The following is a 19,346-nucleotide window of genomic DNA, read 5'->3' as shown; positions in this document are numbered from 1 at the left end:
GCAACCCCAACGCACCCGTGCATGGCGTTGCCTATCCTCCGAATGCAAGGCGTTTCGGCAGCTCCGAGCGCCTTGCGAGTAGGCAACCCCAACACACCCGTGCATAGTGTTGCCTATCCTCCGAATGCAAGGCGTTTCGGCAGCTCCGAGCAGGCAACCCCAACACACCCGTGCATAGTGTTGCCTATCCTCCGAATGCAAGGCGTTTCGGCAGCTCCGAGCAGGCAACCCCAACACACCCGTGCATAGTGTTGCCTATCCTTCGAATGCAAGGCGTTTCGGCAGCTCCGAGCAGGCAACCCCAACACACCCGTGCATGGCGTTGCCTATCCTCCGAATGCAAGGCGTTCCGGCAGCTCCGAGCAGGCAACCCCAACACACCCGTGCATGGCGTTGCCTATCCTCCGAATGCAAGGCGTTTCGGCAGCTCCGAGCAGGCAACCCCAACACACCCGTGCAATGCTTTTCCTATCCTCCGGCTGCAAGGCGCCGGGCCAACTCGCCGGCCCACATTGGGGTCGGGAGCCGGTCTGATGTGAGCGTGGGGACGGCCGCAGCTCTGCCGCGTTATTTCAGGTTATTTACGGCTAGCGGCGAGCCAGCGACGCGACCCGCTGAAAACAAAGTAAACGTCTCGGTTGGCGTCCCGGTGCGTCCTAGCTGCGAGCTGCGTCCTGGCCACGTCCTGGCGAGGGGGTAACCACTCGCGTAATACCCTGTACACAAAAACCGTGTATTACGCGTAATACACGTGGTCGTAATACCATTTCTGGGTCAAATGTGCCAAATTTTGGCATTTTAAGGCCGTAATACACGAGTAATACCCCCGTAATACAGCGTAATACCGAGTAGTCTGTACACGATTTCTTGAAGTGTTTACCCCCTCGCGTCCTGGCCACGTCGTGGCGCGTCGTGGCAGCGCCGCGCGGGGCTGGAGGGAGCTCTGGCCTGCAAAGTTTTTGTGAGTCCAGGCATGGCGTGGCGTTGCCCGGGAAAAGGGGCCGCATTTCAACCACCGAAATGGTTATTTATTTCCACGAAAATGAAGGAAATCCATTTTAAAAAAGAGCAAAAAAATCATTTTTTTTTAAAGAATATGTACTTGTTGCGATGTCTTTTTAGCCAAAAGGGGAAGGTCCGGAAAACAAAAGGCCGTCTGGCTGTGGTTCCGTCTCTGCATGCCATTGCGTCGGGAAAACTTGTCAAGCCTTCCTAATTGCAGCGCGTGGAAGCAGTTGGAAAGAGAGTGCTCTAACTTTGAAGAGTCGGTCCACAAACTTATGGCGGTGGAGTCGGCGGCGAGTTGCGCCCCTTGATGTGCTACGCAGTGCTACGTTTCCACCCCACAGCGTGCCACAGCGGCGGGTCTCGTGAGGGTCACTGCCGAGTCGCGCAGCACTGCGCAGCACTGCGCAGCACTGCGCAGCACGTGGGCCGAGGAGGAGGGGAGGGGTATCTATTCATCAGTGCACGTGCACTGATTGCCGTGACGTCAAACTCCAGGTGGAGATGACGCGGGTCCGAACTGTGCGCTTCCATTGAAATCGCACGACTGTTCACCAGGCTTTGAGTGCAGGCCACCTGCCACCCCTTTTCCCTAAACCAGTTTGGCCGGTCTACCAACTTCGCTTCCGCTAATGTGTGCGTGTTGTCGGTAGAGAGGTGGAACCAAAATTTGGTGGGTGGTGTAAAACAAAAATCTCATTCAACGAACGTCTGTCCCGCCCCGGCAGCCAGCCCCTATTTCATTGTTAGGATACGCGCTTGGTTTCTGAACTTGAGAGCAAAAGCTAGCTGACACCTTAGAGTGTCTTGTTCTGGTCTATGTGTGTTTGAATTTCTAAAGGCATCATTTGCTAAAAACAAAACAGCCTCCTCCAAGCTACTACGACAAACTCAATCTCTGTTTGCGAGCAGGTGCCAACCGAGGTGCCAACGCAGAGAAATTCTGGAAGGCCCAAGCCATACCTTTCTCCACTCTTGGACTTGGAAGTATTTATGAATTGTTTTCCCCTCATTGGGTTCCTCGCCATGGCGACCCCTATTCTCCTTGTGGGTGCGTGGGTGCGTGCGTGTGTGCGTGTGTGCGTGTGTGCGTGTGTGCGTGTGTGCGTGTGTGCGTGTGTGCGTGTGTGCGTGTGTGCGTGGGGGGCTGGGCACCGCATTGTCCGATCAGCTGTCCTTAGGACTGGCCGTGCCTGCTGTGCCTCCTGCCGTGCCTGCGGTGCCGAGGCCGGCAGGACGGCGCCGGGAGGCAGGCGGCCCAGGCGGGGGCGGCGCCTCCTGCGCATCAGGGGTGGCTGTGTCGGTCGTGCGAGGCGGCGAGGCGGCGCGGGGTGGCCGGGAGGACGGGGGCGGCGCGGGGGGCGGGGTGAATGCTTCCAAAACAGCCCCGCGGCCCGGCCCTCCCCGCCCCTTCGCGCAGCCGTGTCACTCCTAGTAGGCTCCTACCCCTCCCGTCCACATCCTCCGTATCGCAGCAATCGCAATGGGTGCCGCGCCACAGCGCTCCACCCCGCCCCGCCCCGCCCTGCCGCCACGCGCCACGCCACGCCACGCCGTGACAAGATGACAGCCACCGGACAGCGCGAGGGCGAGATGGCCCTGGCCGGCCCTGGCGCCATCGACACTCGGGCCCCTCGCTCCGGACAGGTGCTCGCGGTTGTCGCGGCGGCCGACGTTGTCTTCCTTGTCTCATTGCCTCACCTCAAGTCAGGTGCACCCGCCGCACATGCTGCCAGTGAGGTCGCCCCGAAGGGGTATCTTCCGAGAAGGTCCTCCGGACGGGGAGAGGTTCCGTGAAGTCCGCTGTCCGTCGCTGGACGCTGTCCGCCACTGCACTGGGAGCGGTGGGGCGGTCGTGCGCAGGGGAGGTGCCGAGGGGGTGCGCGCGGGTGCGGACGTACTCGTCGAACACTTGGCACTAGCACGGGCGGCGCGCTCCGCCTGCGGTGCCTGCGGTGCCGGGGGTGAGCATGACCGGGCGCCACTCGCGCGGGGAAGGGACTGCCTCTGGGGCTGGCGGGCTGGCGGGGCGGCCTGGCAATGTAGGGACTCGGTTGGACTCGGTGGGGATGGGCTGGCTGGTAGGAGGGAAGAGGAAGGCAGGAAGGCTGCCCACATCGGCGGGGACTCGGCCCGCGCTCGGGTCCTGCCGTTCGGCGGCGTTCGGATCGGGGCCGACTGCGGCGTCGCGGCGCTCGGCGTCGTGCTCGGCTCGAGCAGCCCGTCGGTCGGGCCGTCGCCGTCGGCCCCGCGGCCTTGCGCTGGGAAACGGTGAAACGCAGCAGGGCGAAGTACAGGCCCAGCCCAGCGCGGCCCAGCGCCACATCGAACGCCTGCCCTGCCGCCCTGCCTGCCGCCCTGCCTGCCGCCCTGCCTGCCCTACGGCGTGGCTCGGGGAGGGGTGGAGCCGGGTGGAGCCACAGTGGAGCGTACGGAGGGGTTGGGGCGGTGCGCGGTGCGGCCGGCTTGCCTCCCCCGCACGCCGTCCTCGCCGGCTCCACTTCCACTCCTCCCTTCCTGCCCCGCATGCCCCGCACGCCCCACACCGACACGAGCTGCCCTGCTCCAGGAGCAGCGTCGTGAGGGCGTCCAGGACGCCGCACCCCTTCCAGCACCCCTACCAGTACCCCTACCAGTACCCAGCGTCGCCGCGACGCCGTGGCACGACGTGCGGCTCGAACCGCGGGGGCTGTCTGGCTGTCCCGGGCTGTGCCCCACTGTGCGCGTTGTCCTTCGCCAGGCCCAGGACGGCCTGACCGCGGTGGGGTGGAGCGGCGTCCTGGACCGTCCCCGTCCACTGTACGAGGCGAGGGGGTGTCTCCACTCGGCGCGCCGTTCACCCAGCCACCCCAACCCTCTCCGAAGGGCTGGGCGCCGGGCGGAGAAGGGCGACTGGGTGTGGGTGGCTGGGTGTGGGCGGCCGGGTGGGATCACGGGCCGATTAAAGAGCGACCGCTTGGGCAATCTGGGGATTCGAACCCATCCCTCGCCGATGAGTCGCTTCGTTAGAATTTCTGCATTTCGCCGGTTTGAATGCGGTCCCTGTAACGGCGACCCAGCCCTTCCACAAGCACGTGTCGCAGAAAACAAGGGAGCGACTGTCCGGCTGGCTGCGTGCGGCACGCACATCGCCGCTCCCCACCCACACTTGCCGTACCGTGCTTCAGCTGATGCACCGAAAGGCGCCGCAAGGTCAACGACCCTGCCGAGCCGAGTCCCATGCAACCCCTTACCACTTCCCCCCTCCGGCCTCCACTCGCTTCACGTTTAGGAAGGTCGACCAACGGGCTGCCGTCGGCGTGTCGCTGCATGTCGCATGCACGTGCATCATCAGTCGCTCAGGGGTGCCCCGTCACTCGTAGCGAACGTTGACCTAAAATGTAATAAAGCTTTCTGCAAATGCATGGATTTTTCCATTTTCTTTTTTACAACTTTTTGCATGATTTGTGACATGCTGTATTGCTACTGTCATAGTAATTATTTATTGCCTTCACTGTGTTATGTTAACATAAAATAAGAACAAAATTATAGTAGAGTATCTTATTTATTAAACCTATGTAAGTTGTTATCAGGTCTATTCTTTTGCTTTCTCATCTGTGTTTTGGTTTAATTTATTTTTCTGACCCTGATTTTCCTCCACATTCTCATGCTCCAATTCCTCTTCCTCTGATGATGTCTCTTCTGAACTGCTGGACGGAAAGTCTGGAAAGACAGATATTTATGAATTAAGTAGATGTAAAGGAACAGTTATGTTACATTTCAAATGCAAAGCCCACCTCTTCGGTCATTTCTCTCCTGTTGAACTTTCTCTAAATAAGAATTTTGAGCAGCTACAACTTCAGAACTACTTTTACATGCTGCATAAATATCAAGAAGTTCCTGGTTTAAGGAGATGAAAGACTTTCCCCATTTGAATTTACTTAAATATAACATTGCTTCACTTTTATATCCTTTCAAAGAAATAAAAAAATATGAGAAAACATTGCAGAGACACATAACATAGAGGACTCTAATAACATAAGAAACTATATGAAAAGAATGTTACCTGTTAGATAAAAAGTGGCTGCCAATGCTTCCACACATGACAGTTTGCATGGTTTTCCATAGTTGATGGGATTGGCCGCCACAAGAAATGGCAGTAGACGTGGATATGAAGTGCGCATTTTAGAAAATGGAGTGTCCTCCAGCCTTGCCCATGAACAGTCAACTACAGCAGCGCCATGCTGTGCAACTATATCGTGATCTTCCATGGAGACACACTAAAAATATTATAGCTCATTAATTTTTTTTAAATGGTATCTCAAAACCCCTTTAACTAAATCATGAGCAGCGCTTACTTTTGATCCAACTGGTGTCAAGGTTATTCCCCCAAATCTCTGTGTTAATTTTAATGTACGAACCAATCCAAAACGAGCAAGTTTTCGGCCCGAACATTTGCGTGGATCACAGTGGTCCATATCCCACATGGCCACAGGAAAGTTGGCTTTGTCAATGACCTCGGCTCCAGTTATGAAAATGTTTTCATGTGATTCTTGTTCATCTGAGGAACCTGAAAGAATTGTCTTAGTAAAATAGGATATGGTGAACCGAATGAGGAGCAGGTTTAAACAAGCATTACTCTGGTCAGTTTCTTCACTTGATTCAATCTGAAGCTGAGACATTTGCACAACATCACTCGAATCATCTTGCGACAAGTCACAAGACTTCAGTTTACTGTCATGTCGAGAAGAGTGGCCCCTCTTCTTATTGGTGCCTCGAGTGCGGCCCTTGCCTCTGTCAGTTCGTTTCATCCTGCTGGACAATGCCTGGAAACAAAACAGACAGTAATCATCCAAGAGTCACTGATCATATTTAAATGTTGTTGTGCATGTGAAGGTCAGGTTATAGTGAGTGCCAAAAGTGTACAGGTAAAGGATGTCTTGAGAATTGTTTTTCAAAACTATGAACCGGATTGCGTAAACAATCTTACTTCGTATTGCAATAACAATTTCCAGAAGATACCAGGCAAAATAGCCAAACGAAAGAGAAAGCGGCAAGTGGCAGTGGGGCCCACGAGTCTGTCGTCTGCTATCCAACGTAAACAACCCCTTAGGCGGTCTTTAAAAGGCTGTATTTTCGTGACGTCACGGATCTATCCAGCTGGGCCGTTGCCATTTGCAAGATGGCAGCTCGAATCATCAAGTGGCTCAACATCCCAATTTCTGAATATTAAAGAAGTAACTGCCTCTCGAAAGTGCGGTGGACGTTATTTTTTGAAGTTATTCAAAACAGTAAATGATCGAATCCGTGCTGTGAGGTATGAATCCACGAGAATGTCAACCCGTTGTGGTTCTCTAACGCCAATACGAAATATTGTATATTTTAACAGTCCAGTTCAAACCAGATGTTACGCCTTATTTTTTCTCAAACCGCAGATAAGTATCTGTGGAGGTATCTGTCTTTTGATTATCCTAAGTTGCGTCTGGACTGTTGCACTGATTTTCCCTATTTGCTATAGTGTAAGCAGCCCGTGTGGTTTCAAGGATATCTGATCGTTCGTTGTCCCTAACTTGTTTACGTCGCGGCAGTGGCAATATCTGGTGGGATTTATCTTGTTCCGAGTATTCGCCGCTAATTTGTAGGCACAGATGACTGTATTGTTGCTTTAAGAACACTAGCCAAAGAAATCTAATCGTATGGACAAGAGGCCTTAACATTGCTTCTCACCATTAATTGCCTGTCATGTTGTCTACGGGTTTTACAATTTGCCCTGTCTTGGTGAATATTGATCGCAAACTTAATCTTTCTACTCAAAATTCAGGCACAAGGCATGAAACAAAATGCATGCTGTCTTAATTAACTTTCATTTAACCATTACTGCGTACGACCACTACGTTCGTCTTCAGTTTGGTATGACATGACTTACTTTCCATTCTTGCCCCTATCTTCTTACGATTGCAACTGCAGAATGTGACTTTCAAGTTGCTTTTATCAGATGAAACATGTTGGTTTTGTGATATGAAAGGTACTGCAAACAGTAGTTAAGGTTGGGACCTGATAAGAGAAATGATAAGTTAGTTTAGAATTCATGAGGTGAACTTAAATGTTGAGATGTGTTCAGCATTTGAAAGTGTTTGCATCATACATAAATCTATCTTCAATTCACAATGAATTTTCGTAAGAAACAATCCAAGAAACAAGGCAAGTTATAACAACTCGTGGGTCTCAGATTTTTCCCGTTTGATTTGAAAATGTCCAAACTTCAACTACAAGAGTTACCCCATTTAAATGATTTTAGTTTCTGTGACTCTATATCGCATTAATTCTGCTGTTACCAGACTTCTGAATCTGAAATAGTTATGGAGCAGCAAAATGGTATATATATGCCAGTTTAACATCTGCATAATGGAGGCAGCAGCAGGTATGATCCATGAGGCATCAAAATTGCTTTTTAGGATCACCCTCTGTCACATCAGTTAGTTGTAGATTAGAAATAAGTGTCTAGTTCCGTTTGTATTTTTTTTTAAATCTTTTTGTGTTGTTTTTATTTTGCCATTTTTCCTGTAAATACCAAAGAAGCTTCTTTAACGTTTGAAAAAGCGCATGAAATAGAGCATGTTTCAAAATGCTTGTCATATGGCTTACCATTGGTTTTAAAAAATTGTTTGGATTCAATTAAATATCAGAAATTATTCCTTATATGCTTTCTTATTCTATGTAAATAATGTCTTTATTCTACACTGGCTGTTTTCTTTGCCTCAAAGTACCAATTTGTGAAACCAACTGCATTGTATTCACCAGCTTTCTGAGCCATGCAATTCTAATGAGAAAGCTTTATTAGCCATAAAATAGAGCACCTGACTGCTATTAGCATGCCAGTCCCCTAGTTATCATAAACAAGTACTCCCTACATTACTGGGGGTCCTGAGAATTTTTCAGTTTTCTGGTGGATGCCATCAAAAGTCCTTTCCACTGGGAGCTCTGGAATTGAGTTCCACCTTATCCATTCTAATGGTTTTGAAGACTGCTTTACATGTTCTTGATTTTTTGTCTTCTTGTGGATCGCAGTGTTGTGATTCAAAAAATAGGAGTGTGTACTCAATGACCTACTCGTTCTTTTGCCTTTTCCCAACATCAGTAATTAATTATAATTCTTTCTATTTGTCTATTCAGGCTCTAAAAGCGAGGGTCCAACTCAAACCCTACAGAATCGCGTTAGAGACGCGTTTCGAAGAGGCTTGCAATGGAAGTGGGAACGGGATGCAGGACCAACATTTAGTGGGCACAAGGAGTCAGAGCGGCATGGTGAATTACCTCAAGGGCATGAGCTTACTGACTCTTCTACACAGAGGCATTGGCCAACTTTTGCTCCGATTGCCATTCAGAAGTTTCGGCGTCTCTTCTCTACAGACAGTGCAAATAATGCATCATGTGAGCAAGGCTTGGACAATGATTCAGAGGGTAAAAGTCATAGTGTAGCACCATGCTCTAAAAATATTAGAAAAGAAAATACCAGGGAAGGCAAGATGGTGCGGATGAAAGCTAAAGACATTAAAAGTGGAGAGAAAGTGACCTCCCCGGAGTTCAGTGAGGAGAACCAATTTGCGGACCACATTTCATCTGTACCTGCTGCTTCAGTCCAGTTTGATTCTCTCAACCAATCATCAAAGGAAGAAAGTCAAGATTGTATTTCTTTGTGTCCATCAAAAATGGAAGAAAACCCAGTAGAAGTTAGCGGTACTGTGAAGTCCCATTCTCTCAACTTGAAAAGCATAGTGGGTGAAATAAAGGCTAGTGATGATGAAAACATATCAGTAAATAAGGATTGCGTAAGCACTAATCAATCCATTGTCTGTGATGTAGTTAAAGGTAAATCACCAATTGCAATTGCTCATGGTGAAAAGGAGAGTGATGCTTTAGATTCATTCAGCAATGATGTGAAAAAGCCAGAGAGAGTCTCAGGGTCATTATGTGCACCAAGTGACATGGTGACCATTTGTGAAACTGATGTAAAAAATCTTGACTTAATGAGCAACAACTTAAAAGATAATTCTGCCAATCAATATCTTGATGACGATTCCCCTGGTCCGTCTTTAGCTCTGGCATCAAGTAACAGTGTTATTTCTAGCAAAAATGAATCCATTAGCACATCAATGGCAATGAATACCAAAGATGCCAGAAAGGCATCGATTCAAAAACATAAAAAGTTACTGGAACCATTGTACCTCAACATAAACTCTGCAAGTAGTGCAGGACCTCATGCAAGGAAGTCTCCTGTTACTGTACAGGAATGGGTCGACTCTATTCCAATTTCTTCACATTTGTAAGTATTTCCCAAAAGCATTCCATTGTTTGACACCAACATTTTTTCATTTGTGTGAATATTTTTTGTCTTGTAGAGACGATGACCCTGAAGATGCCAATACTGATGGCGATTTGTCATTAACAGCACCAGAAACACAAATTGGTGAGGATTTTGCAGCAGTATATGAAATTGTTTCTTTCCGAATGTTCCCTTTTACTTGAATTTTGTTTCAACAGGAAATGTGTGCCCATCAGTTACACTAAGGTAAAAAGAAGAAAGAACAACCATATTTTTATCACATCATTTTATTTTTGTGTCTTTATCTGATTTATGTTTTTTTGATCTTTTCAGGCCAGCACCTGGTTCGGGTGCAACAGTTGCTGATCAGCGGCGTGAGGCTTTTTCACGTGATGCATCTCCATCCCTTCAATCTGATACGGGAAGCCATGCATCCAGTGTGGATTCCTACCTAGAAGCCCGCCGCCCAGATCCTGAGGAAGTCTTATTAGGATTAGGCTTCGGAGGTTCATTACATGCTAAAGAAGCTGAAGTTTCAAGAATTCCTGCACGCTTTCTTCAACCATCTCAAGTTAGTCCATTGTTAAAATGATATAAAAAAGACATCCTGAAAAAAATTGCAATTTGAGTTATAGGTCAGTAACAATGCTATATGAAATTGTCTACAGGTGAAAGGTGTGGCAATAGATGATTTCTTGCGTTACCAACAGGATTTAATTGAAACTTTTGAATCGGGGTACAGTGGTTATAGAGGCTTAACTGGTGAGTGTTTGATGAATTGCTATTTTTAATTTTAGTGGGTAATGTGGAAGGAATCTAGTTTATCAAACTGGAAGTTCAGTGGATCTTTTGTCTCCTTGCCCTCTTATTTGAAAAAATGCACAGTGCCAAAATGTTTGTCTACAGGTGGTGGTGGTGGTGGTGGTGGTGGTGCAGGGGATTCTGATGTACTTGCCGCGAATGCTTTATCATTTATTCCTGAACGCTTTCGTTTATCTTCATCTGCATCTTCTCCCATTCATCGAAATTTCACCACAACACCTTCTTTTTTCTCAGAATCATTCTCTAATATTCCCCAGCGATTCAAGCCCCAAAACTGCTCCTCGTCCTCCACAGGACGGAGACCATCTCACCTCCTTACTGTTCCTCCTACTGAAACTATTAGTAGGCGTAGAGCATCTACACCAGGACAGCCATAGTAATGAATTCAGGAAAACCTTTCCATAATTCATCTTAATTAATAATAATGTCTTATTTAACTCATAAATACTTAATAGCAGTTGAAATTATTGCACCAACTCTGAATTGTGGAAGTTAAAAGCTAAAATCTCTTCAAGATGTTATCTTTCTGTTTCACGACTTCCGCAATGTCATCACATTCCTCTTATTTGCATTAAAGTTAGATTTCTTTCTGAGTGAAGAAAAAAAAGTTATGCAATTTCAATACTTAGTTATAGTTTTTACCAGTGTGTTTGAACTCTCAGTTTTAAAAATGACCTCATACTTTCTCCAACTCTTCTGTGTGATACTGTGGTGCATCATCCATTCGTAAACCACATCTTGAGGAAATCTTATCCGTGAGTGGCAAAAGTATAAAACAGTCAAGATTTTTTTGTAGTTTGTGTGGTAGCTAATTTTACGTTTCTTCTTAGCTAAAATAAGCGTTTATATCTTATGCAGTTGTGGAGATTTTTGAGTGTAAATTCATGCAAATCAGTTTTTGTGCTGCTTAATTTCAGTGAAACATAGTTATGAGTTTTTTTAAATGGTTTTTCTTCTTTTTATTTTCTGTTATGTCACTGAACCCTTGCATGGTATGGCTTCCATTTTCTGGTCAATGTTAGCATGTGTATGTATGTGTAGCGTGTCAGCTATGTAGTGTTATCTCATTAATATTAATTTTGGTTTCCTTTCCCTCTTTCCTAAATGCTGTGGATCCTGTTTAAAATGTTAGCCTTATTTTAATTGTTATTATTGTTTTTGTTTGGTTTGCATTTCCCTGTACTGTCTCATAGTTTTTTTCATGCCTTTTTAAATACCCACCTTGTGTCTTCCTGGCCCTTCCCTTAATGCTTTGTTGTTTTTCAGGTGGTGCACAGGTTCCATCCGTGATCGTTGCTAAAATAATGGAAAAGCTTCGAGAACATGAGAGAGAGAGCAGTACCAAAAGCTCTGCGGGCTCATCTCCAGGTCATCATGCCGATATTTCAAGACGCAGGTTTTCTCGAGCAGCTCACCGAGTTACCATTTTGGCCAAAATGAAATCACGAGACAGCTTAACTTCTAGTGCACCAGCCCACTCTGTACTAAACCCTGACAACAGAAAATTCCTGGACAATCAAGGCAGTAAATCTCCAGAGGTAATATTTTTCTACTTCAGGCTAGCACCAACATTTCAGAGGCCTTTTCTTCACAGTACTTTCTGACTTCGATACAATAATCAACCTGTTCTTCTTTTCTCCTCTCAAGATATCTCGGAAACGAATGATTATTGGACATAGATCATTTACTTTTGATGGCGATGGCCAGTTAATCGAGGCAGAAGCAAATCCCCTCGAAGTGGCTCATGCAGAACCCATAGTACCTTCAAAACCACCATTACCTCGTCCCCTCGTTCATAAAGATTCTGTGCTTTCATCTGCAACAAGCTTAAGTCTGACCAGTTATGACAGTGATAGTGATACGGACGAAGCTGGTGGTGCCGACAGAATCACTAATGAAGCTGTAGGTGATAAGAATAATTGTGAACCTCAGCTGTCACAAAATACTTCCATTTCTGATACTAATGAAAATTTATCATTGTCTCCTGTCATGGCAAATGTTGCCAATAATGGTGTTCAGAATGCATTTGATAAGAAGAAAACTCCTTTACCAGTCATTCCTGACCTTGTTTTAAGTTTGAATGAAAATGTAAGCGTGGGGCTTAAAACATCAACCCCCATTAGGTGTATCAGCTGGAAAGATTTGCATCAGGTTAATTCAGCCCCTTCCACACCTCTAGTTGACGCACCAACTCCTATCCCTGCTCTGTGGACCCATGCAGAAGAAAGTTCATCAGGTTCTGAACCATATAATCATAAGAATGGAAAGCTTCAGGAATACTTGAAGCAAAGAAATCAATCTGCTTTACAAAATAATCCTGAACTACTTGCATCCCTCAAGGCATATTCTAAAATTGAACCTGAGCAGACTCCATCTCCAAATGCAAGGCAATCCTCCTTTTATAAAATATCTGATTTTGTACTGCCTGATGATTGTACTTCATCCCTTGACTCTCCAGAGTCTCAAAGTTCTTTACCAGCTGATGCTCAACAATTACAGAGAATGTGTTCCATGCCTAAATCATCATCAATGTTCCTTGATAAAGAATTGCGCCGCAAACTGTCTCTGAACTCGAGTGTTGATTCCTACATTGCCAGAAGTGTAGCACACTCCCCAGATTTAAAGAACTGGTCAACAAGCAGTGTGAGTAGTTGGGAATCGGAAAAGGATTTCTCACCTAAACTTTTGGTTGATAAAATTTTGAATGAAGAAGAGAACCCTGTATTTGATGAGCAGACTGTTGCTATAACGCATGAACCTGAAGTGGATGCTACAGTCAATCGAAGAAGGGGTAGCTTAAAGCGACAGAAAAAAGTTGATGAGGAAGACTTATTGCGAGGCACTTCAAGCTCTTCTAATCTCAATGTGAATCGTCCAAATATTGCAACGGACCAAGGCGATTCTTTTGAAATGGAAGAGGTAAGCATCTTCATACCCGATACTCATTTTTTTTTTTTATGTGCAAATATGCCTCTTGCCGCACATTGATTGGTTTCTTATCCTAACAGTTATCAGTGGAGGAGGAAATACGGGGTGCAAGGACAGGAAGTGCTCACTCCGACAGTAGTGGTTTTCAAGAAGAACCAAATCAAAACAAGCCCTCTCTCAAGGCAGCTCTTGGGAAACAGCTCTCTCAAAGTGAACCAATGCTGTGTACTAAATTCTTTCCTGAGGAACTTGCCCAAATTCAAGTTGACCCCCTTAAAAGGCTTAGTCTCCCAGTGATACGGATTCAAGATGAATCGGGCCTCACACAATGGCATGCTACTAGCATTTGCCAAAGTGATGAGCCTGTTACCAGCTCTCTTAGACGGGTACAGTCTCTGCCATGTCAACTTTCCCGTCTTGGTCTAAGAAGGCTCAGTGAGTGTTTTTCTCCAGGATCAATGACAGACTCAATTGGAAACATGTTTAGTTCCTGCAGTGATGAAAGCGTGATACATGTACCCCGTACTAGCATAGATGTAACAGCAGAGGAACAGCCAGAAGTTTCTCCCCTTCCTGCTGCAATATTGGTGAGTGTTCTTGAGTTATAGGAAATGTTTGCATCCTTTTTTGTAGCTGTTGTTTGAGCATTTCTCCCTCTTCCAAAGACCATTTTCACAAAGTGGGAAAACAATTCTATGCCTGCATAGAAATGGTGTCGAAGGTTTTGTGCATGTCTTGGCTTCCTTTTAAACACACCTGTGTAGAAATGTAGTTGGCAAACATGCAATAGCAGTAGCATGTGTCTTTGTGTTTCCTTTGATCTTTTCTGAATGTTCGTCACCATAAATAGCTATAGATATCCTCATGCATAACATATTCTCACTGCAGTAGTTGTGCTAAACCAAAATATTAAGGGTTTTTTTTTTTGGGGGGGGTGTCTTTTTTTAACACCTTTGTAGACTCTTTCATTAAATTTACCATAAACCCTTTCAAAACATTGCATGTGTCTTGTGTCTTCAGGACTACGAGGGTGAAGTGGAAGCTCTCCGCGCACCCAGGGTGAGTTGTGTCCTGGCATCTCTGGTTTCTCAGTGTCCTTTTCCTTTATACCCACCATCAACCCACTATAGTTTGGCTTCTATTTATCCCATCCTCCCTTCATAACTTTAGTTTCTAGAATAGTTCATTCTGCATGGTTATTTAGGACACTTCTCTTGCATGTTAATAAGGAATTTTTAAAAAATCAGTGAATTTTCCTTGCCTTTAAGAAAAAATGAACTGTGTATATTATATTACTTGTCCTATCTTACCTTTTTTTAAAGGTACCTATTAATCCTGCTTGCTTACAGGAATGCTGCAAGTGCCATTGCTCTTTGAAGAATTCCTTATCTAAGTGCCATAGTGATTTATTACTTTCTCAAGAAAATGATCAATCATTTTCCAATATCAGCTCAAGTTTGAAGACCTTGAAAGAGGCTCAAAATGAAATAAATAATGTAGTGCAACAAATGCAAAATCATTCCTGCCTCTCATTTGGTTGCAAGATGAAGGATACTTTGGAACAGGTAAGAGGCTAAAATTTAGTTTTGCTTCAGTTTAAGTTGTCGCTTTTTTTCCAAATATTGCTTTATGTTAAATTTTAGGTTGCATCTGTGGTTTATCAACAAAATAGCTTATGCCTTCTTTTGGAGGGGTTCAGTTCGGACTTACTGTCTACAATCAAAAACTTATCTGCTCAAAGTATGTCTGAGGATCTTCACTCAACTCACAATACCCTCAATACTCCAAACATCCCTAAAAAAACTCTGAAAGAAGTTTCCTCCTCACCTCTGCATTCGTCTGAAAACTGTGTGACACTTTGTCGGATAGTTGAGAAAGAAAATCGTAGACTGCAAGAATTGGTCCAAATGAATGTGGATGAACTTGCACGCATACGGCTTCTTCTTGAAACACTCCTTCAGAATAGTAAAGTGTGATTATTCTATGTCAGACTTCTCTCCTGGTTCAGTCATTGCTGTCTCTGTATTAGAACTGGTATCTTCTCATAAGATTAAATTGTGATAACAATTGTTAGCTGGGGCTGTTGTAGGTATTATAAAAATCTATAAAAGCGTCTTTTTTTGTCTGTTTGTGGTTGTTTTGAAAGTTTTTTTATTTGTTCACTTCTTAACAACTTTTCTTCAGGGGTGTTTTTTATTTCAAATGACTGAATTGTACAGCTTGTACAGCTTTTCTGTAATTTCATCTACCAATCACAAACATTCTATCTTGAACTGTTTAGTGGTCATTGTGATTTGTACTTTTCTTTCTTGTTGTTACTTCTTATTGGGATTATTGAGCTACTTTCGGTACTCATAGTGCATTCCTTGAGTTGTTACACTCTTTGGTTTATTTTATACTTATGCATGTAATTTGAAAAGTCTATTAGGTATAGGTAGGTTTTGGTTGTGCTCTTTCAGGACTTTCTTTACATTATATGAGGCTTATATAGACTAGGGCTTTCCAATAGTTCTAACTGTGGTTTATCATGGCTGATGGATCAATTAATTTAACTCTCCCCTTTTTAATAATGTCTTTTTAATGCTCAAGTCAAGGCAGCATTCATTGTTCCATGTTTTCATCAAGGCACCATCTTAGGCTGTTGTGGTTTCCCTCTTTAATTAGAACCATACATTGAAGAGTGGTGTTACCTTGGATTTTGGTTTTAAACTTGGCATGGGTATCAATTATTAGAAATATGACACCTTTCTGGTTCATTGAAAAGTTGAATATAGGTAACAACATTTTATTATACAGAATTGCAAATGTATCAGTGATTTTTGGATAATAACACTTTAGGGAACCTTCGTGCCATGTTTCCTTTAAATTATCATATTTTTGTAAATTATAAATCTACTATGGAACTACTAAGCAGATTTATTCTCATTATGGAGGTAATTTGTCTCTTAAAACTGTTCATGTTGACTTAGTTTGCTATGGTCTTAGTTCTGAGTTGCCTTGTCTCACTAAGACGATTGAACAAATAAATATTTATGAGGCAACAAAGCTAAGACATCCTTGTGTGGTCCAATTTTACAGAGTTTTATTTCAAAGGCATCCATTAAGTTACTTTATTTTGAGATTATTGTGTCTTTCACACAAGTACTAGCCCAACAATGTCAACAGTGAGAATGTGATTTGTGGTTTTGCTTGCCAAATAAGTTACTTGTGAAACTGTGATATTTGTTCTTGTCAAGTTGAATACTCGTCTTCAGACATGATTGAATATGTGACAATCAAGCTTCTCTGAAATCCTTTGCTGCTCTTTTTGTTTTTCTTAACAATCTTGCCGTTTTTTGTTTTTTTAAGTTTGTTTTGCTCTATTTCTAAATTAGTTAATGTGTTACCTAGGCAATGCGCATAGGTACCATTGTTCTGAAAGCCCATTGGCTAGCCCTTTCATTTCTCAACTTTAAATAGCTGCTTTTAATGTATTTTTGTATTGTTTCATGTGTGCAATAAGTTTGACTGCTCACTCTGTAACCCTGGGTTGTTGATTTGGAACGATGGTAGTTAAGTAGTACTCATTCAGGTTTTAATGTTAAGTTGTCATTGTTATCTTATTTTGTTGATTTTTTAGGGTTATTAAGTGTTATCCTAATTAGTTTGAATTGCCACAATTGCCTTAATATTTTGAATTAAAGGAATGAAGTATAAATTTGCTCAATCTTCATATTTAGTAATGAATTTTATTTAACAGGTGCAAGATCTTACACTTTTGGCTCAACATCCTTGTCACTGAAACCATCAGCTGCCAGACCTTCCTTATTACTGGTGCTTGTGAATGTGGTAGCATCTTCATCCTCCATCCAGACATCTTCATCCACATTTGAAGAAAATTTGTATCTGACAAAGACAGTTACACAAATGAGTATGGATTTTAAATATATCCTCAGTACTTAAGGCACATTCCATGACACATGAGTACTAAAAGGTCCTTGAAAACTCACTTGAATAGCTTAGGTTGATCACTACATAAATGCTCATAAGCCATCACCAAACGTTGAAACTCATCCATAGTCAACTGGAAGGCTCTTGTTTCTGGATTGACCTCTGCTATATCCAACATTTTGTGGCTCAGTTGCTTACGAAGGTGTTCAGGAAAAAGAGTCCTAAATGAGACATGATAGGCTAGTTGTGTAAAATTTATGTAAAAATACTGAAAAATTACAGCAAGCTGAAAATTAGTTCGTACTTACCCAGCACAGGTTATGCAGTATTTTTGACGAAAACATGTCATTTGTCTGACTACTTTTTCTATAAGATGAAAGTCTCCTTTAATTGTCGGTTCAATTTTTGGCCGAAATGTGACAACACCAACATCAACCTCAGGAGGTGGAACAAACGCAGACCCTACATTTAATAGATAATAGGTCAGAGTTACATAATTTGAACTTGGTTAAAAAGTTGTCAACTGAGGTTCTTAGCTTTACCAGGTATATTGTATAAATGTTTGACATCGCACCAGTTCTGACACATGACTGATAATCTACAACGCTGTCTACCATTAGCTTCAGCTACTGTTCTTTCAGCAACTTCCTTTTGAAATGTGAGTGTCATTCTTACTCGTCCATATGACCAAGCATTTTGCCTAGAAATAGAATAAATGAAAATTAATCAAAGACATTTGTAAAACCTCTCGTTAATGTATCAGCTCTCACAAATAACTTACTTTAAAGAAATATCTCTTAGCCATCGAATAATCAAAGGTGTTGACACACTGAAGGGAAGATTTCCTATAAGATGAATATCTGGACAAGTGTCTTCCCATGATAAGCGTAAGGATTCTCTGAACATTTTACTCATGTCTAAGGACAACACATCTCCTACAACCACATTCATTCTACTTTGAGAGGCTTCTTCCAGCATCTGGAACAAAGAACATCTCATAATCCTACCTTACACAAGTGATTAAAGATTCTCTTTCACAAAAATATAAACGCTGACTGTACCTGTAAAAATGGGAGAAACCTTGGATCTTTTTCAATAACAATCAGTCGCCCAGGATGACGTTTCAGAATAGATCTTGTAATGCTACCAGGGCCAGGACCAACCTCACAAACATCAGCTCCTTCAATTTTCCCTGCAGACTTGGCAAATTTATCAGTGATTCTAGTATCCAAGAGGAAATTCTGAGAGAGTTGTTTCCTTGCACGAAGCTTGTAGAGCTTGATGAGATCTCTTGGACTTGGGAGAGGTGGGAGCCGGAGAGCTGATCCAGTTAGTGCGGTTTGCTTCATAGACAAGAGACCGGAACGTGCCATACTTCCAACCATTAAAAGACTATATAATTACTCAAATAAAAGTTGTGAAAACCACAACAAAATTTGACTTGAGAAATATGTGTCTTAATTAAACTCTCTTTTCAATAAATTTTGGTTCTTCAAAGTCGTCCAAAAATTTCTCTTGCTTCACAGCACTAATTGTATACGCGTAGATGCCAACTACAACACCAAATAAACCTAACCCAGTCAGATTAGTGCGTTTACGATGCTTAAGCAGCTCTGCCACTCGGTGTTGGTTTTGTTTCTCAATCAAATTTATATAATGGCGAGTTGCTGAGTGCACTCCAGAACGGCCTTCAAGAGGGTCAACTTTAGATGGTTTACTTTCATCTGCCATCGCTCAATACTTCACCAATTCTGAAAAAGAAAAAAAAAGTTGTAACACAGTGATGGAAAATTACAGATCAAACCACTCAATGCTTGCTCTCATGATTAGGAGCCCTACGAAACCATGATGGAGGAGACCCAACTTGACAACCAGTTCATTAAAATGAAATAAAAGTTTTTTGTTTTTATTCGAGGATCTTTTCCTAACTCTGACCTCTGAGATGTTCAGTTTGTTTCTGTGGTATGGTTTCTATGAATATTTTTACTATTAATTAATTCCCCATACTCCACTCCAACTGCTTCAACTGAACTGAACAGTAGATGAGCCTTTCTCGCTACGGCAATGCGCTTTTCAAGAAACGCTTAATGGAACACATTACCTAGGACGACCTAACGCCCCAGAGATGCAGAATAAGACAGAACACAGCAGCTACAACATGAAAACACCAAAACACATCGGCGAGCAACGAGGTTATGATATGGCGCAAGAGCCCCAAGCAAGCAGCCGACAGCGACAGAAACTTCTTTCGAGAGCTCGACGAGGTTCGAGAGCGAGAGCGATCTAGAGGCTCTCTAGATTTGCCCCTCCCGCTCCCCTCCCTCCCCCTACCTTCTCTACCCTCCCTCCCCTCCCTCCC

General features: G+C 43.9%; 4 protein-coding genes across 10 annotated transcripts; 1 reads left to right on the top strand and 3 right to left on the bottom strand.

Moving 5' to 3' along the window:
• Positions 1 to 4,533: 4,533 nt before the first annotated feature.
• Positions 4,534 to 6,997, bottom strand: LOC117650247 (ribosome biogenesis protein TSR3 homolog). 3 transcript variants are annotated; one of them, XM_034393507.1, is made up of 6 exons: positions 6,911 to 6,997; positions 5,624 to 5,810; positions 5,343 to 5,554; positions 5,051 to 5,264; positions 4,782 to 4,955; positions 4,534 to 4,707 (listed from the first exon to the last, which is right to left on the bottom strand). In XM_034393507.1, the coding sequence occupies exons 2-6, from the start codon at positions 5,793 to 5,795 to the stop codon at positions 4,580 to 4,582; spliced, it is 900 nt and encodes a 299-aa protein (XP_034249398.1). In that variant the 5' UTR covers positions 5,796 to 5,810; positions 6,911 to 6,997; the 3' UTR covers positions 4,534 to 4,579. The 3 variants fall into 3 exon arrangements, with proteins under 3 accessions (XP_034249398.1, XP_034249397.1, XP_034249400.1); XM_034393506.1 differs by lacking the exon at positions 6,911 to 6,997 and adding an exon at positions 5,975 to 6,125; XM_034393509.1 differs by lacking the exon at positions 6,911 to 6,997 and adding an exon at positions 5,911 to 5,996.
• LOC117650245 lies at positions 6,147 to 16,757 on the top strand. Of its 4 annotated transcripts, XM_034393502.1 has the most exons (13): positions 6,147 to 6,301; positions 7,323 to 7,405; positions 8,158 to 9,307; positions 9,384 to 9,451; positions 9,526 to 9,553; positions 9,641 to 9,878; positions 9,976 to 10,069; positions 11,396 to 11,667; positions 11,777 to 13,048; positions 13,138 to 13,644; positions 14,078 to 14,116; positions 14,407 to 14,622; positions 14,701 to 15,033. In XM_034393502.1, the coding sequence occupies exons 2-13, from the start codon at positions 7,357 to 7,359 to the stop codon at positions 15,031 to 15,033; spliced, it is 4,266 nt and encodes a 1,421-aa protein (XP_034249393.1). In that variant the 5' UTR covers positions 6,147 to 6,301; positions 7,323 to 7,356. The 4 variants fall into 4 exon arrangements, with proteins under 4 accessions (XP_034249393.1, XP_034249395.1, XP_034249392.1 ...); XM_034393504.1 differs by lacking the exons at positions 6,147 to 6,301; positions 7,323 to 7,405 and adding an exon at positions 6,324 to 7,185; XM_034393501.1 differs by lacking the exons at positions 6,147 to 6,301; positions 7,323 to 7,405 and adding an exon at positions 7,465 to 8,074 and having other exon boundaries at positions 14,701 to 16,757.
• An 8-nt stretch (positions 16,758 to 16,765) lies between these two features.
• On the bottom strand, positions 16,766 to 18,402 carry LOC117650246 (dimethyladenosine transferase 1, mitochondrial). Its single transcript, XM_034393505.1, has 6 exons — positions 18,049 to 18,402; positions 17,769 to 17,965; positions 17,530 to 17,687; positions 17,296 to 17,449; positions 17,047 to 17,208; positions 16,766 to 16,942 (listed from the first exon to the last, which is right to left on the bottom strand). Exons 1-6 carry the CDS (start codon positions 18,370 to 18,372, stop codon positions 16,807 to 16,809), a joined length of 1,131 nt encoding a protein of 376 aa, XP_034249396.1. The 5' UTR covers positions 18,373 to 18,402; the 3' UTR covers positions 16,766 to 16,806.
• Positions 18,403 to 18,428: 26 nt separating this feature from the next.
• Positions 18,429 to 19,262, bottom strand: LOC117650248 (cytochrome c oxidase assembly factor 3, mitochondrial). 2 transcript variants are annotated; one of them, XM_034393510.1, is made up of 2 exons: positions 19,089 to 19,262; positions 18,429 to 18,738 (listed from the first exon to the last, which is right to left on the bottom strand). In XM_034393510.1, the coding sequence occupies exon 2, from the start codon at positions 18,716 to 18,718 to the stop codon at positions 18,449 to 18,451; it is 270 nt and encodes an 89-aa protein (XP_034249401.1). In that variant the 5' UTR covers positions 18,719 to 18,738; positions 19,089 to 19,262; the 3' UTR covers positions 18,429 to 18,448. The 2 variants fall into 2 exon arrangements, with proteins under 2 accessions (XP_034249401.1, XP_034249402.1); XM_034393511.1 differs by lacking the exon at positions 19,089 to 19,262 and adding an exon at positions 18,923 to 19,077.
• Positions 19,263 to 19,346: the final 84 nt, after the last annotated feature.

This window comes from Thrips palmi, unplaced genomic scaffold (genome assembly GCF_012932325.1).
Source record: "Thrips palmi isolate BJ-2018 unplaced genomic scaffold, TpBJ-2018v1 HiC_scaffold_5, whole genome shotgun sequence".
NCBI classification, from domain to species: Eukaryota; Metazoa; Arthropoda; class Insecta; order Thysanoptera; family Thripidae; genus Thrips; species Thrips palmi.
Note: the sequence above shows the minus strand (reverse complement) of the source record. Positions and strands in the feature narration are given on the sequence as shown.

Coding starts and splice junctions, on each gene's coding strand:
- LOC117650245 (XM_034393501.1), top strand. CDS start 7,996: ATGGTTTTGAAGACTGCTTTACATGTTCTTGATTTTTTGTCTTCTTGT. Junction 8,075..8,157: donor TTGTGATTCAAAAAATAGGA/GTGTGTACTCAA, acceptor TTGTCTATTCAG/GCTCTAAAAGCGAGGGTCCA. Junction 10,070..11,395: donor TGGTTATAGAGGCTTAACTG/GTGAGTGTTTGA, acceptor GTTGTTTTTCAG/GTGGTGCACAGGTTCCATCC.
- LOC117650248 (XM_034393510.1), bottom strand. CDS start 18,718: ATGGCAGATGAAAGTAAACCATCTAAAGTTGACCCTCTTGAAGGCCGT.
- LOC117650247 (XM_034393507.1), bottom strand. CDS start 5,795: ATGAAACGAACTGACAGAGGCAAGGGCCGCACTCGAGGCACCAATAAG. Junction 5,265..5,342: donor TGACACCAGTTGGATCAAAA/GTAAGCGCTGCT, acceptor TAATATTTTTAG/TGTGTCTCCATGGAAGATCA. Junction 4,956..5,050: donor AGCCACTTTTTATCTAACAG/GTAACATTCTTT, acceptor TTTCTTTGAAAG/GATATAAAAGTGAAGCAATG.
- LOC117650246 (XM_034393505.1), bottom strand. CDS start 18,372: ATGGTTGGAAGTATGGCACGTTCCGGTCTCTTGTCTATGAAGCAAACC. Junction 17,209..17,295: donor TACTGCATAACCTGTGCTGG/GTAAGTACGAAC, acceptor TGTCTCATTTAG/GACTCTTTTTCCTGAACACC. Junction 16,943..17,046: donor GATCAACCTAAGCTATTCAA/GTGAGTTTTCAA, acceptor TGTCTTTGTCAG/ATACAAATTTTCTTCAAATG.